At 39.5% G+C, this 16,087-nt stretch overlaps 1 protein-coding gene across 9 annotated transcripts in view; it reads left to right on the top strand.

The window, feature by feature from the left end:
* The first annotated feature begins 83 nt into the window (after window positions 1-83).
* Window positions 84-16,087, top strand: part of LOC136828953 (micronuclear linker histone polyprotein-like) — a 28,733-nt gene continuing 12,729 nt past the window's right edge. For 5 of the 9 annotated variants that reach the window (XR_010850266.1, XR_010850265.1, XR_010850264.1 and 2 more), the window contains exons 1-3: window positions 85-246; window positions 3,884-3,958; window positions 9,320-11,068. Coding sequence is in view for 3 of the 9 variants with exons in the window: in XM_067087341.1 (XP_066943442.1) it covers window positions 3,929-3,958; window positions 9,320-11,068 (1,779 nt within the window). In the remaining 6 variants the exon portion in view is untranslated. Of the gene's footprint in view, window positions 311-3,883; window positions 3,959-9,319; window positions 11,069-16,087 lie in introns of all 9 variants that reach the window. The other 4 variants (XR_010850268.1, XM_067087342.1, XM_067087343.1 and 1 more) reach the window with 3 other exon arrangements.

A 16,087-nucleotide genomic window follows, 5' to 3' on the forward strand; every position in this document is an offset into this window, starting at 1 on the left:
AACGTGATTGGCCAGAATTCTTCACTTGGACTAACTTCATTGGCCAACTGTGCTTCATGTAGTAATGCTATTGGCTATGTAATTTGTTTTGGTGTGACGTCATCAAAGTGCGACTGAGGAGGAAAATGATGAAATGTAGGCGAAATCTTTATTTTAGTTGTTTTATTAAACGTCAAAGTCCAAATTCCTACTGACCGGGAAAGCGCAGCAGAGTTGTTGAATTGGAGATAGGGATTCATTCTTCAGGTAAATGGCGTCAAAACTGTTTCATTCGCGACTTTAAAGTACCTAGGTACCAATGCTTTAACCGGTATGTCAGCCAATGTTCAGTATTTTGTGTTTAATATTATTCGAGCATTTTAGAATTAGTTCAAGAAGGTCAGGACACCATTATTAATCTTAGAAACGATTTCGTGTTGAAAGGTTCAGTTTAACATGTTTTTGTAAGATTGGCTGAGACATGCTATTAGATAACCCAGTGGGATTTCATTCGGGCAGACCCTGATATGCCCCTTAATAAATACCGTACTTTAGATTGTAACTTTTTTTAGTAATTATCAAATATCAGACAAAAACTGCAAACAACTATATATTACCTAGACTGACAGGCACGCCAAACAGATCTTGTAAAACACGTAGGTTAAGTCCATTGGGCCGCCTTGAATATTAAGTAGACTTTATTTTTTAACCTCTAGTACTGCAATATTTTATGTTATGGAAGTATATTAGGGCAATGAACATTTTACTAGTTTCTCCTTCGTTAAGTTTTTATGAATGCAGTGTCGTGTTCTGTAGGCCTGTCATTGTGTCTGACTTGTCAAGTGCCACAACTTTTCTTTATGAATTTAATGGGAAACATACAGTTTTGTATTTGTAAGATGTAAAAGTTTTTATTGTTGATATGCTGATATGAATATACAGAATTGCTTTCCATTTTTAGTGTGTAGGATTAGTATAATTTGCTGCCATCAGTCTGTCAGTTTTTTATTGGACATTTGGGCACAAGTACCATTTGTCACCCTTTTATCCAAGGTTAAGTGAAATCCAAGGTGCTGAATCCTCTTTGCTAGGTAGGATTTGACACCTTAGGTTATGTGGGCTGTCTCTATAGGCCTGATAGCTATTGGTTGTGGCATGCAGTTAGTTTGATTTTGCTTTTGGTTTGACTCACTCTGCAGTAGTGTCACCCTTTTCCAGTTAGTCCTGTAATTGCAGTGTGGGTAGGTGTTTTTAATCTTTATTTGTTAATTACTAATTTAAAAAAAAAAATTACCAGATTCTGTTTTCATCATAATCAAAAACAATTTTTTTTTGCTGAGAGTCTGTTCTGATTGGACATTTTTATTCACAATATAGACAGATGGCTGCACATTACACTAAGTTGAATACTGCATTAAAAATCCTATGTAATGAATATATGGTGCCATATTTAAAAAAAAAGTCAAATTTCTGCAGCATATCTGTGACAGAAATTATAGTAAAGAAAAGTTATTGCAGTTGGTGAGACTGGAAAAAATTAAAGCACTCACGATGTTAATAGCTAACAAAGCCCAGTGAAAATTAAGTAAAATCCAAGGCACTGAATCCTCTTTGGTAGGTAGGATTTGGCACCTTAGGAGATTACGTGGTCTATTTCTGTAGGCCTAATAACTGTTGGTTGTGGCATGCAGGTTTTTGGATTTTGCTTTTTGTTTGATCCAGTTTGAATTAGTGTCACCCCTTTCCAGGCAATCTTGTAATTTTAGTGTGAGTAGGGGGTTAATCTTTATTTGCAAATTACCATTTTTTCCCCCAAAAAATTACCAGATTCTCTGTTTTCATCATAATCGAAAACAGTTTTTTTTTTTTGCTGAAAATCTGTTCTGGTTGAATATCACAATAAAGGCAGATAGGAGCACATTACACTAAATTGAATACTGCGATGAAAATCCTTCGTAATAAATATATGGTGCCATATTTGAAAAAAGTCAATTTCAATAGTATATCAGTGATAGGAATTGTATTAAAGAAAAGATATTGCAGTTGATGAGATAGGGAAAAACTAAAGCACTAAAGATGTTAATAACTAACAACTCCTAGTAAAAATTTGCTCTTTTAGGTATCCTCTTAACCAAGGCCACGAGGGGCTGAGACATGTAATGGCTGCTCCCCGAGAGTGGTTTTGCTACAAATAACTCCTGTGGCATTAAAGGCCTGTTCATCTTAAGTACATTTGATGATTTTCCTAAATACATATTCAGCAAGCTTACGTTTTCTCACTTCCCTTGCCCTGTAGCTTATGCGTGCTCTAATTCTTCCAGTCTCAGTTGTATGACAAAGGATAACAGCTTGTAGAGATAGTATTTTTTTATAGTTATTGTATTACATGGTGAAAATTTCAGGCCAGTTTTTAGGGTATCCCGTAGCTTAGCCTAATGATGATTTATATGCAGTATTCTCAGTCACTGCTATAACTAACATAAGTACCAAATTAAAAAAAAAAGGCCAACACGTAACTGCTTCATCTGGTCACCTGCATAGATAAGTTTCAAAATTGGTTGCTGTATTGTATTTGCAGGCTGTTATATGTTCAACTTTAAAAAAATTTTGTTGAATGTAAGAACTAAGTCATCCTGACCTTTTTTGGAAAAGTATTTGTGTAATAGATAAAGAAATTTTAAAGTAGTATGATCTGAAGCCTAATATAATTTAAATTACCAGTGCCTTAGCATTCCAAATGATTTTATATAGTATTCATGTTATGTAGGCTTAATTCATTCCAAATACTTTGTAGGTGTACTTACATCCTTGATGTTATTGTTTTATGTTAGATTTCTCCTTTATGGTGTTATACATGAAAGTAGATCTCTTGTGTATTATCTCTACAATCCCATCTGGTGTAGGTCTTTCTGTATGCCCTTATTCCATGAAGTTTTAGGCCTTCCTACTGGAATCTAGTCTATTTTCCAACAGCTGAACGCAACATATCTTCACAGCTTTCATTTTTAGCGTGACCTTCAACCTTACTGCGATCTTGAATCTTAGCTTCCTAAAGTCACACCTTATAAAAACCTCTCCATTTGTGTTTCAGTGACCTACCTGCCATATAGTGTGGGACGTGCCTTGTGAAGATCATAATTTTTGGCTACGGTTATCGCGGGGGCACTGGAAGGACATTCACTAGGAGTCCAGAAATCTCCTAGAGTCTCTTTGGCCCCCATTGCACTGCTTTCTGCCATATACTTATCATCCATTCCTTTTACTCTTCCCGGCTGTCCAGATTCTTTGACTATACCTTGCTCCCATTTTCACCCCCATATTAAAGAACTGAAATGGGCGACCCATTTTAGAGTCTTCAAATGTGACTCAGTAGCATGTGCTAATAATCTAACAGTTATTCTAACCGAGGATACTATGAATACAGTATAGACAAACAGTTATGTTAAAGGTCTACAATAACTGTGAACTTAAGCTGTAAACCTGTGCTGGAGAAGAGTAAGTTTTGGGAAGTGTCCTTAGTTACTACCGTAGATATTTATTAAAATTTTAGTGGCCGTAAGACAGTACCAACTCTGATGATATCAAATCAGATATATGAAGTAGATATTTGGCCCAAGTAAATACTTTATATAGAGGTTTGCTGCTTATATGAAAGTGTAACAAATGTTATGTCTTATTGCAATCACAAGATGTAAATGTATTCAGTTTCAGGGAGTGTGATCCCTTTCCTAACTGTGTCTTAAGTACAAAATTTGATGTGTACAAGCATAGTTCAAAAATAAGAAAGTTGAGCAGGTCTCAGGCTCTCCATGGTGAGATAGATCTTACTACTAATCGGTTTTTCTGCTTTTAATAGGTAGAGGTAAGAATAAGACATACAAATTTTAAATTCTCTTCATTTCAGGTACAGCCTGGTGTTAGGTTACTGTCAAGGCACCTGGTTAATCTGATGACCATGGCATCAGACAGTGATTTAGAGGTGAGTTCCTAGTGTTTTAAATGATTATCAAAAGTAATATCAAAAGTATTTCACAAATTTTCTGAGGTTGGTGGGTGGTTTTATTTATATATGTACAAATATCTAACAGTAGATATTTCTTATGAAAGTTTTGACTGAATGAGTATCTGTTTGGAAATGTTTTACTTTCTGAGGCCATCAGCCTTACTGTGAATTACTGTACAGTACATGTTTCTGGTATTTTTGTCAGTGTACAATGTTTTACCTAGACTAGACAGTACTTGAATTATAAAAATGAAGTCTTTTATGAAAACAACGAAATTTAGTCAGTGGAAACCCATCAGTTTATATGACCCATTGTCTCCAGTCAGCAACCAACTTTGGTAAATCATTCTCTAGTGTTGTCTAGATTACTGGTCACAAAATGAGAGGTCCCATGGGGAAGGCCTGTGGAAATTGGTGGGTTTGTATTTAAAAAATAAATGTTGAAGTTTTCAATAAAATAAGTCAACTTGTTTTAATGCAAAACCTATTAGTTTACATGAGTCTGCGTAGCTATGTAAGAGGGTAGGACCTAGCAGATCACAAATTTTTGCAGTTGGGGTGCTGGAGAGGCAAACTACCAAATGGCATTTTTAATTTCTGTCCATTGATACCTGATTCCCTTTAAAATTAGCTCTTGAGTGAAATATAGTTGTAGTCTTGTAAAATTTGTAAGCTTAGCTCTGAAATCTTTAGCTGGAATACTGGTGCTAAAAAACATTCCGAAGTTAGTCAGGAACAGCAAAGCAGGGGATTGTATTTGTGCTTTTCTTTACTTTTAAGGGAGACACATTGTCAGTGCCTCTTCTCTTTCTTCTTCTTCTCCATCTTTGTCTAAAATGAACATAACTTTCCCATGCAGATGAGATTGCCATCATCAGTTTTTCCTTTGCTGATCTATTAGAGATTTGGAAAAGTGCAGTGGGTCCTTCAGAATCTCACCTTGAATTTAGCGGTTTTCCACAGAATGTTCCTCTTTGCGTCACTAGTAAAAGCCCGGACGTTTTTTAACAAAACTTACATTATGAATCCCCCCATCCTCATTTAGCAGGAAGCACATTCATTTATTGACTCCTCCTCACAATCCTTCTCACTGTCTCTTTTTATCCCCCTACCAAGATGGAGAAGCTTTGCCATTTCAGATCCAGCTGATATGCAGACAAGTGCGGTGGCAGTGTGATATCGTGGAAATGTCTACCTGCGCTATTCAAATCGACATCCTGTCTAATTTTTGATGTTCAGTAAGTCAGAATAAAGGCTGTTTTTTCAAAGGATGCTCATGCTGTTGGCTCGAACCTAGACCATTCTTTCCGTTCTTGTGGTCTTTATCCTCTTCAGGGAAAGAACAGACTACTTCAGCAATTCAGGGTTATGAACATCTCTTTCCTGAAGTTGTACTGCCACACAGCCCAAATATGTTGAATTCCATGGTGATCAGGTTCTTATAGAGTATTCAAAAAGAAGTAATTATTGTTTTTAATAAAATACGGGTATTTATTATTATTATTTTACAGGGAAAATGCAGAGAGTACATGGAATACAGAAAACAAGAAAATAGTTTCCCTCCCTTATATGCCTAAAATGAAACAAATTACATAAAAAATGAAAGAAATTAAATATAAATTTGTGTATACCTTTGACAACACCGTAAAAAACAAAGTATATAAAAATAAATTGGAAGAAGATAGTAATGCAGATGACGTAGGGGGAGTATACATAATTAATTGCAACAATTGTGGAGACAAATATGTGGGTGAAACAGGTAGGGGAATAAGGACTAGAATCCAAGAACACAGGAGGGCAGTACAACTCAACTCGCAGGGGATTGCTATAGCTAGGCATTGTTGGGAAAAGGACCATAGGATGGATTTTAAAAACAGTAGGCTTATATACAAAAGCAATAACATCAGTCATAGGAGGTTAGTGGAAGGGGCACTCATCAGACAGATTAAAGTGATAGAAGGAAACAAAGGATTTACCTCAGAAGATCCCATAAGCCGATCTTTAATATTAAAAGAAGCTAAGATCGACCCTTCTGACCTGGAAGTTAGGTCTCCTGCCCAACAGACCGATGGTGACTACTCACATACCACAAGGATTAATACCACTGACCATCAGGTAAGGATATCAGACTGACAGGAGGAGATTAACAACTCTCAAGAGAATGGAAACCAGGACAGCCATCATATAAATGGCAGCACAGGGAGAAGAAGTTCCAGAAGATTGCTGGGCCTTGAACCAGCCTGACTACCTCATCTCGTGAAAAAGGGTCACAGTTAGGACCTGAAAGTACTCGAGATCAAAAGTGATATGTAAATATTTACCAGTAAACAAGTTATACACAAGAATCTTGTGGGTTTCTCTTTCCATCTTCAGAAGAAAACTGAAAGAAGTTTTTGTTTGGTTCATTATTATTATTATTATGAACATAACCCTTGGGCAGTCAGCTATTTACAAAACAGTAACAAGCAAACAAACAAACAGCATTGAAAGTCAGCCGTTTAAAAAAAAAAAATAAACAAACAATATAGGAAGCAGCGAAAGCCTTGGGGTACTCGGAGTAGCAGGCAGGCGGAGTTAAAGTATTCTCTTAATTAAAATTCCCGTCCCAGAACTTACAAGTACTCGTGAGATAATTTTTGCATCGCAAAATTCATTGTGATAAACACTTTGATCAAACTGGGATTGTGTTACAAAATGCACTGTAGAAATTATTTGTAATTACATGAGATTAATGCAATCTTATCGGCGTTGCAATTGCCAATAAAATCTTCAAATAACTGAACAGTCTTTAGTTCCGCCACAAAATGTAAGACTGTTTCTTACAAAGTTAAGAAAAAATAACCACATCCTCTTTAGAATAGAATAAATTAAAAGCATCCTCTTTAGAATTAAAAAAAAATCCTCTTTAGTGTAATTATTGACTCACGTTTTTAATTTTCTGTGAAAGAAAACTACTGTGCCGGCTTTGTCTGTCCGTTCGCACTTTTTCTGTCCGCCCTCAGATCTTAAAAACTACTAAGGCTAGAGGGCTGCAAATTAGTATGTTGATCATCCACCCTCCAATCATCAAACATACCAAATCGCAGCCCTCTAGCACCAGTAGTTTTTATTCTATTTAAGATTAAAGTTAACCGTAATCGTGCTTCTGGCAGCGATATTGGACAGGCCACCAACCGGTCGTGGTATTATTATTATTATTATTATTATTATGATGCAGTGGGCTGAGAGGAAGTCATGCTGATGATTTCTATGTTAATGCCTTCACGAGATGTCCAAAGCGGTTTCTATGACAAAGTAGCTTATTAAGCTCATTTTTCAAAATTCTGATCATTATCTACACCCAGATGTTGATAAATTGTTTCATTTATTATATTCATTTTTGTTTGGTATCTTTTTTGTTTTCTTTCTTATTCCTCTCATACAATTTACTCTTTACGTCTGTCATTCTTTTTCTGTACTAGGATGCTTCCCCTATTGAACTTGTAAGGCTTGCACCAACATTCTAAGCTTGCTCCAACATTCTAATTTTAAAACTAGAATTGCATCTGGTTTTAGAATTAGAATGTTGGTGCAACCCTTAAAGGTTCAATAGGGGAAGCATCCTAGTACAGAAAGAAATTGACAGAGGTAGAGTAAATTGTATGAGTAAAATACGAAAGAAAACAAAAAAATAACAAAAATTAATAAATTACACAAACTACGAAATGAGGCTCAAGTGAACCTACCACACAAAATAGCATTTGCACCCAATTTGAATTTTTGAAGTTCCAATAAGCCATTACTGTACATGATTGGGGAGGTAACCCTAAGAAAAGGTAAAAAGGTAAGACTGGTCAGATTAACTGCATATCTAGCACTTCCTGTTGGATGGTACAATTTATCAATATCTGGATTTGATAATGATCAGGATTTTGAAAAATGGGCTTAATTAGCTACTTTCTCCCGTATTGGGTCTCACTTTGGTTCGTTGTAATGTCATAGAAACCATTATGGACATCTCGTGGAGGCATTAATGTAGGAATTAAATCATCAGCATGACTTCCTCTCAGCCCACTGAATTTGCCATATGTGTCAGTGAATTGCTCCAGTTATAAAGTCAGAAAAATAGGTAAAATATAGTGATAGTGTATAAGATTTATGAAGTAAATAGAAATATGCTGGAAAGCAGTGCAAATTTATAAGACTGCTTGAAGGACAACAGACCATAAGACAGTTTTAAGGACAAAAGACTAGCTAAGTAGAAGAATAGACCATTCAGTCATGGAAACGATTTATGCAAACAGAGTGCGGTATGTAAGTGTGATGACTACAGTGCCCTCTTGGCTTCTCAGATTCTTCCCATTTTTTGGATATGCTTGTCACTACAAAGCCCAAGAATATAAAGCAATTCTGAAGGCCTTAGCAGGATTTAAATCCCCATGCAGAGTATTAGAACGAGAGGGTCAGGTTAAGACTATCGGAGCTTTAGTCAGGAAGACTGAGGATTGCCTAGTCCTGGCAGAAAAGGGATGGATCCGCAGAGCTCACTTCCCTCTTTTCTTTGTACGTTTTGAAGAAAAGAGAGTTGTGGTGCTCATTCACCACAAAAGGGGTTACTACTACCCAGAAGTATCACTCCCAAGTACCTTAATGTTGTTTCAGTCTGTTCTGCAATGGTGTCTTAACATGTCAGTCAGTGAAGCCATTTCCTACTGCAAAGCTGGTTAACTTTTTCTTAAGGTTTTTACTTCACTTATCAGAGACCATCTCCCAGAATACTATGTGTAGTTTATAGTTGGATATCCAGATTTTAGTTCTCAAACTGCTCATCTTGCTGGAACACACATCTAGGCCAACTTTTGCGTGTCTTCCATTTCCATTTCTGATCATACTGAAAGCTAGTGTTGCTTCATTAAGAGGCTAGGCTATTGAGGTTTTCATCTGAAGATGTGTTGATAATTTCGGTGTAGATGAGAAATATCCTTACCTTAGAGCATTATCGTCTTCCTTGGCTTACCTTTGCTTAAGTAAGGCAATAGTTCATACTTGTATGCATCAGAAAGAATTAACTTTATTTTTTAGCTGCAGGCAACTGCATTGCCCTTTGTCAAAGTCCTTCCTTCCTTCCTTCCTGTTAACAAACAGGAAAGGTTGGCACTAAACAGGAGTGAAAATGTAGCAGGAAAGCATTTTTCTTGTTTAAATTTTCATTCGGCATACCTTTTGAATACACTAAAGTAATAAATTCTAGTAAGGCTGTGGTTTGTATTAGAAACATAATGACTTTTTTCCAGAATGATTTACTTTTTTCAAATTCATAGTTATGTTTGTCAGATAATTTAATCTTCTTTATTTCAGGCGTACTTGAATCAGTTGAGTAGGAAGACAAACAAATTAAAACAAGATATTAATGCACTTGACGACATTTCATCCCGCCCCGCAAGTCCTGAGGATGAATTGTCCGACAGTTTAGGTTTGCCCGGCAAAAATGATTTACATGCAAGTGAAAAGACGCAAAAGATTGGTCACTTGGTGACTACTTCTGACATAACGGCTCTAAGTGAAAAATATGGCCGACAAACTGCCAAGAAACCCTTACCTCATGATGAATTCAGCAAAATTGAGAAAAAGTATATGAAAAGTCCCCAGAAAAAGGCTGCATCAACAATGGCTACTCAGGAAGAGAGACATAGCAGGAAAGATTTTAGTGATGATAAAATAGTTTCTCATCCACCGAAAACTGAGAGCAAAAAGGAACCCAGGAGCTATGATGACTCGTCTGTAGATGATGAATTGGCCAGGTATCTTAATGAAAGTTCAATTTCAGATGTAGATGAGGCTGAAAGGGAATATAACGATGGGGCAAGAAAATCTATTTCTGCTACCAGCAGTGTACAAGATGAGAGCGATGATGTGCTTAACCTAGATAATATTATAACCATGGAAGATATAATAGGACAGTTGAGTGAGGATGCTGATCTATCCAAAATTTCACAAAACGATATCGGGCCAGAAGAGAGAGAGTATTCTGACTCGCTGAGTGAGGTAGAAGAAGAGGTTGTGAGAAGTGAAGTCGCTAAAAAAAAATCCGTTGATGAGAGAGAGGATTTCTCCTCGCCTTCCAAAGGCAACCTCTCTGGAAGCTCTGAAGTTTTCAAGAAATTGATGAGGAAATCTAGTGTAAGTCTTTTTTACCCAGGTGCCGAAGTGGAGGAAGACGATCGTAGTGTAGACAAGCTAGAAGGAGTGTTGCTCACAGAATTTTCCAAAAATGTGTTTCACTCGTCCAGACGAAACTCGCTAGTAATTCCAGGGATTAAAAGGAAAAGTAGTTCAAAATCTTTAGTCTCTGTGTCTGTTCAAGATCAAGTAGATGAAGATGTTAACAGTTCATCTAGTTATAATAGTGCAGAGAGTGTAATTGAAAAATTATCTATTCCCTGTGAAAGTAGCATTGCAGAATCTGTTGCAGAAAAAAACAGTAGTGACAATGCTGTCAGCAAGTACAGTGAAGATTTTGAGGAGTCAAATCATGAAAATTTGTCCAAGAATAAAGCTGTAAGACCCATTGCAGTAGAAAGGAAGAGTGCATCTCATGTTGTGCCACATGAAGCAGTATCTAAGAAATCAGTAGTTGATGGAGAAAAGAGAAACATGGTTAATGTCAAGTCAGTAGGAGGTAGCAGCCATGAAAATACAAAAACCGTTTCCAAAAAAGAAGTCTCCAAAGCATCCAGTGATGGTAAAGAGTATGGCATTGCAAAAACACGCAATAAATCTCACAAAGAGGCAGATAAATCTGACGGGAAGTCTGCCGGAAAATCAAGACAGAAAAGCAAAAGGGAAGAGAGAATGAGAACCCCATCATCCTCCTCTTCTTCTTCTTCATCTTCTTCGTCTTCTTCTTCTTCTTCTTCTTCTTCTTCTTCTTCTTCTTCTTCTTCTTCTTCTTCTTCTTCAGGAAGAAAATCTAGGAAGAAAAGTAGAAGGAAACAAAAAATGAGATCCTCTTCCCCATCACCATGTATTTCAGTAAACCACAAGGATGTACATAGAAAACATAAGAAAAGGAAGTACAAGAGGGACAAGTACATGTATAACCCTTTGGTATGTATTTATTCTGTTGCATTTTGCACAATTCTTATACTGTAGTTTCCATGGTAATATGATACAAACCATTGCCTTATAATAAAACTGTCGCTTTAATGCCTGTCAGTTAAGGTGGATGAGGGATGCCCTTTAGTAGTTGCCCTATTTTGCTCAGTTTTAAGACAAAAGGGGTGCCATCAACACAAATTGTCATTCTTCTTCTTCTTCTTCTTCTTCTTCTTCTTCTTCTTCTTCTTCTTCTTCTTCTTCTTCTTCTTCTTCTTCTTCTTCTTCTTCTTCATACTTTGTTTTAATGTGCTTACCCAAAGTGCAGTATTGCAGTATCAAAACTAAAATATTTTGTTTTCTGATCGGAATGGCACTATCAGGCAAGTCATGTTCAGCCACTAACTTGGTTAGCAGTTCTTCAGTTTAAGGTGGCTGAAGTTTCCAGTTTTGCTCTAGTAACTGTTGGTAATGTGGCCTTCTGTTGAAGGTGTTGACGTGCCTCATCTAAAATTTCTTTATTCTTTCTAAGGCATGTTTCACTTCTCTGATATTGCCGCCAGTGCCACTGTCTCTCGAAACCCAACTTGCCTGCCCAGTGATTTGGATGAACAAAAATTTCAGGGTCAGCTGAAGATGTTATTTTACAAGCTGCCCATAAGTTGTCATTTCTGGAGTATTATGGTTTTTATCTTGTAAGTTGCAACAAATTTTTATCTGTGTTTTCATAGCAAATATATAGTGCCTGAAATATTGGTTGAATGCAGAATCTTTTACTTATTTTTGCTTATGTGATGATTCCATATTTACTAATTAGAGCTTTCAGGATTTGTAATGTTGATGAATGGTTTTGCAAGCATTGTTCAGCTGTTCAGCAGGCATATGACTTAGTTTCCAGTATATGCACAGCTTTGAAATAGCTGGATGGATGTGTTCAAGTCATTCTGGCTTAGTGTATGTAGTGTTTGTTCTTTTATTTATTGTGGGATTATCCAACTGTTTTTCAAGGAAAATAAGGAATTATATTTTTCAGGTTTCATGTTTGTTGATCATGTGCCTTTGAGTGCCGTCAGTGTAAGGAAGGATGTCCTGCATCTCAGGGAGTTATAATTGTTTTTGCCTCATTATTTGTGAATGTTCAGTTTTACTTATAGGACTTACCTGGTAGTTACATATAGCTGTCGTCTCTGACGCGCGGCAGAATTTTAAATTTCGCGCTAGTGCTAAAAACACCTAGGTGATCCCTCTACCAGCGCCCTCTATAGGTAACAAGGAACTATCCCAACAATGTTCTAGAACCCATTAAGTTTTCTGCCGAGAGACCGGTAACACGGTCTCGTTTTGTGGTTGAATTTTTTGTCTGCAATATATACTTAAGTATTTCTTTGTGGTTTTTTGCTAGCGCTTTGCTTTTGTGGTCGGATTTAATTCTTTGTACAATATGTCTGATTCTGGTTCCCAGTATAGATATTGTGCTTTAGGCTGTAGGACTCGTTTGCCTAAGGCGGCTATCGACCCCCATTCAGTTTGCTCTTCATGTAGGGGTAAATTTTGTAATTCAGAGAATACATGTGAGGAATGTATGCATCTAACAACGGATGAATGGTCAGCCTTAAAAATATCTACGGAAGTTAGAAAAGGACAGAGTTAGGAAAGCTTCGCAGAGGTCATCATCTGCTAAGTCTGTAGGGCAGGTAATTCAATCTGTTAACCCCTCTCCTATTAACTCTCCTTTGTCCGACCCTGTTGATCCCAATCCTATCACCGTGTCAGAGTTAAAAGTCCAAATGGACACTAAATTTTCAGCTGTGCTTTCAGCCATCCAGACGATGGGCCAAGCCATTGAAAAATTGGCTCCTCAAGTGAAGTGTTAGTGGAGGAGGTGTCTGTTCGGCCCACTCGTTCTCCCAGGTCTAGACCTCTGTCGGACTCCCCTGGTTCAGGGAGAGGGCATGTCGAAAACCGAAAGGAGGCGAGTGGGGCTTGCTCCCGAGCAGTCACCCCCTCAAGTATTCCTGTTGTGCATTCCCAGGATGCTTCCGCACGCCATAGAAAAGGCGCTGCTGGGGATGTGTCTTCTAGTGGTGATGATTCGTTGACTCTTCCTCGAAGTGGGCGCTTCAAGCATTCTTCTCGCCCTCTCAAGAGGTCTCGCGCCGTCTCTCCTGCAGCGATTCCGAAGAAAAGATCGTTGACGGATCCGCATGCGGGCTGTAGCTTCTGGGAGGATCCTGAACCTTTTTCCTCCTCCTCTTCGGTAGATCAGCCCCCTCGTCGGAAGGAACCTACGCGTACTATTGCCCGTAATAAGCGTGTTTCCGTTCCAGGAGCGTCTACATCTCGTCCAGCCTCATCGCAGAAAGTGCCTCCTCCTACTACCGGTCAACAAGATCCCCGTTTTGTCGCTCAAGTCACGGACAAATTGACGGATCTTATTCAGTTCTTTTGTGGCGCTCGTGCTGCTTCGGGAGCACCTGTTGCGGAGACACTTCCTTCGAATGCGCCACAAGTCTTGACTCAAGAGCCTCCCACTTCGCATGCACCAATGAAGAGGCTCAACCAGACGCTTCAGCATTCTTCTCTGGCTCCGGATTCGCCACGTTCGGTTGACGTAGCGCCACTTCAGCATGGCGCGGCGCCACTTCAGCTTGGCGCGGCGCCACACTTGACGGATTCGGCGCCACACTTGACGGATTCGGCGCCACATCGGCATGGTCGTAAGACTTTAGATTCCGCACGACCTACTTTTCGTCAGGAAACTGTTCCTGTGCACCAATTGTCTCCTGTGTCTTCTGTAGACGAAGAAATCGAAGAAGATGTAGAAATAGAAGAGGACTTTCCAGGAATCAAGGAGAAATCTTCGGGTTATAAGGAGTTACTCAAGTTTTTCGTGGAAAACTTTGGGGACTCTTTTAAGCCTTCGACTCCGGCTTCTCCCAGATCGCAGTTTAAGAGGGATAACGCCTCGGATCCAGCTCCTTTTACACGCCTAGTTTTGGCGATTTCGGCCAAGAAGGCTATCAAGAAAATTAATTCCTGGCTCTCAGACAAGAGAGAGCAAGGCAAGAGTATGTTTTGTCTTCCACCCTCCAGATTGGCTCATCGCAGCCGCATGTGGTACGAGACTGGAGAACGTTTTTCTTTGGGTGTGTCTGCCTCCGCTCAAGGAGACTTCTCCAGTCTAGTGGATTCAAGTCGTCACACAGCTCTTCAATCAGCGAAGATCTTTTTCACGCAGTCAGAGTTGGATCATCTTCTCAAGAGTATTTTCGCTGTTGTGGAGGTCATCAGTTTCCTTGATTGGTCAGTGGCGGCTCTGGCTAGGAAAGTCAAAGAATTCGGACTTTTCGGATGCGCAGTCGACGGATTTCACTTGGTAGTCGACTGCATAGACAAGGGGGTATGCGATTGTGCCTTGGAGCTAACCGGTTTTGCAACCGGAGTTCTGAAGAAACGACAACTCTGGTGCTCTTTTTTGGCGAAGGGTGTTTCCCGCAGCCAGAGGTCTGCTCTCCTCTTTGCTCCTTTGTCGAAGGACCACTTGTTCCCGAAGGAATTAGTTCGAGAGACTGCTGAAGCTCTCACACAAAAAGCTACACAGGACCTGTTGGCTCAGTCAGCAAAGAAGCCGAAGAAGACTACTCCGGTAGCTACTTCCACCAAAACTTCGGTGTTTTCGGACACTTCCAAGACGTTCAGGGGCAAGTCTGCTTCTTGGCCCTTTTCCAAGTTTCGTGGGAAAGGAAAATCTTCTACTCGACCTTCCAATTTTCAACAAAAGAAATGAGTGTGCTGTCCTCCACATAGCAGTAGGTGCCAGACTCCAGTCGTTCTCGGAAGCCTGGCAAAAGGTCACTCAAGATCCTTGGACCTTACAGGTGATCCGAGAGGGGTACTCCATCCCATTCCAACAAAAGCCCCCTCTATCGGACGCTCCAGTCGTTTTTCCAACATACTCCAACGACTCTCAGAAGTTTTGCGCCCTTCGAGAAGAAGTAGAAGCACTACTAAGGAAACAAGCCATCGAGTTAGTGCCGACCCCATGCTCTCCGGGGTTTTACAACCGTCTCTTTTTAGTTTCAAAGGCGTCGGGAGGTTGGAGGCCGGTTCTAGACGTGAGCGCATTGAACGTTTTCGTAAAGAAGACGAAATTTTCGATGGAAACGACAGAGTCAGTGTTAGCATCTCTTCAACCGGGCGACTGGATGGTCTCGATAGACCTCCAGGATGCGTACTTCCACGTTCCTATCCATCAGGAATCAAGGAAGTTCCTGAGGTTTGTTTTCCAAAGCAAAGTTTTCCAGTTCAGAGCTCTTTGTTTCGGACTGTCAACTGCACCTCAAGTGTTTACAAGAGTTCTGTCAACGGTGGCGAAGAATCTTCACTTACAAGGAATAAGGATGTCAATGTATCTGGACGACTGGCTTCTGAAAGCACACTCCAAAGCCAAATGTGTGGAGGACCTAATGAAGACATTATCTCTGGTAAAGGAACTAGGCCTACTAGTCAATGTTCCGAAATCGTCCCTGTCACCATCACAGCAGATAGTTTATTTGGGAGTGAGAATGGACTCTCTGACTTTTCGGGCTTCTCCATCAATACGGAGAGTAGAGTCTTGTCTAAGCATGATAGACGACTTTCTACATCGCGAGGTTTGCTCAGCCAACCAGTGGATGAGCTTACTGGGGACCTTAGCCTCGATGGAGAAGTTCGTAAAACTGGGGAGACTCAAGATGAGGCCTCTGCAGTTTTATCTACAAAGCCAATGGCCACGCAAAACCCATCCGGATTCCTTTCTTTTCAAGATCTCAGATCAGATCAAGAAGGAGCTGTTCTGGTGGAATTCAAGGAAAGGCTACAGGAGGGAATTTCTCTTTTATCAAGAACCCAGACCTCACACTCTTGTCAGGCGCTTCGGATCAGGGGTGGGAGCGACTTTAGACAACAAGGAATGTTCGGGCCTGTGGCAGGAAGAGCAGAAAGAACTGCACATAAATGTGAAAGAACTGAAAGCGGTACATCTAGCCCTGA

The sequence above is a fragment of the Macrobrachium rosenbergii genome, chromosome 43 (genome assembly GCF_040412425.1).
Source record: "Macrobrachium rosenbergii isolate ZJJX-2024 chromosome 43, ASM4041242v1, whole genome shotgun sequence".
NCBI classification, from domain to species: Eukaryota; Metazoa; Arthropoda; class Malacostraca; order Decapoda; family Palaemonidae; genus Macrobrachium; species Macrobrachium rosenbergii.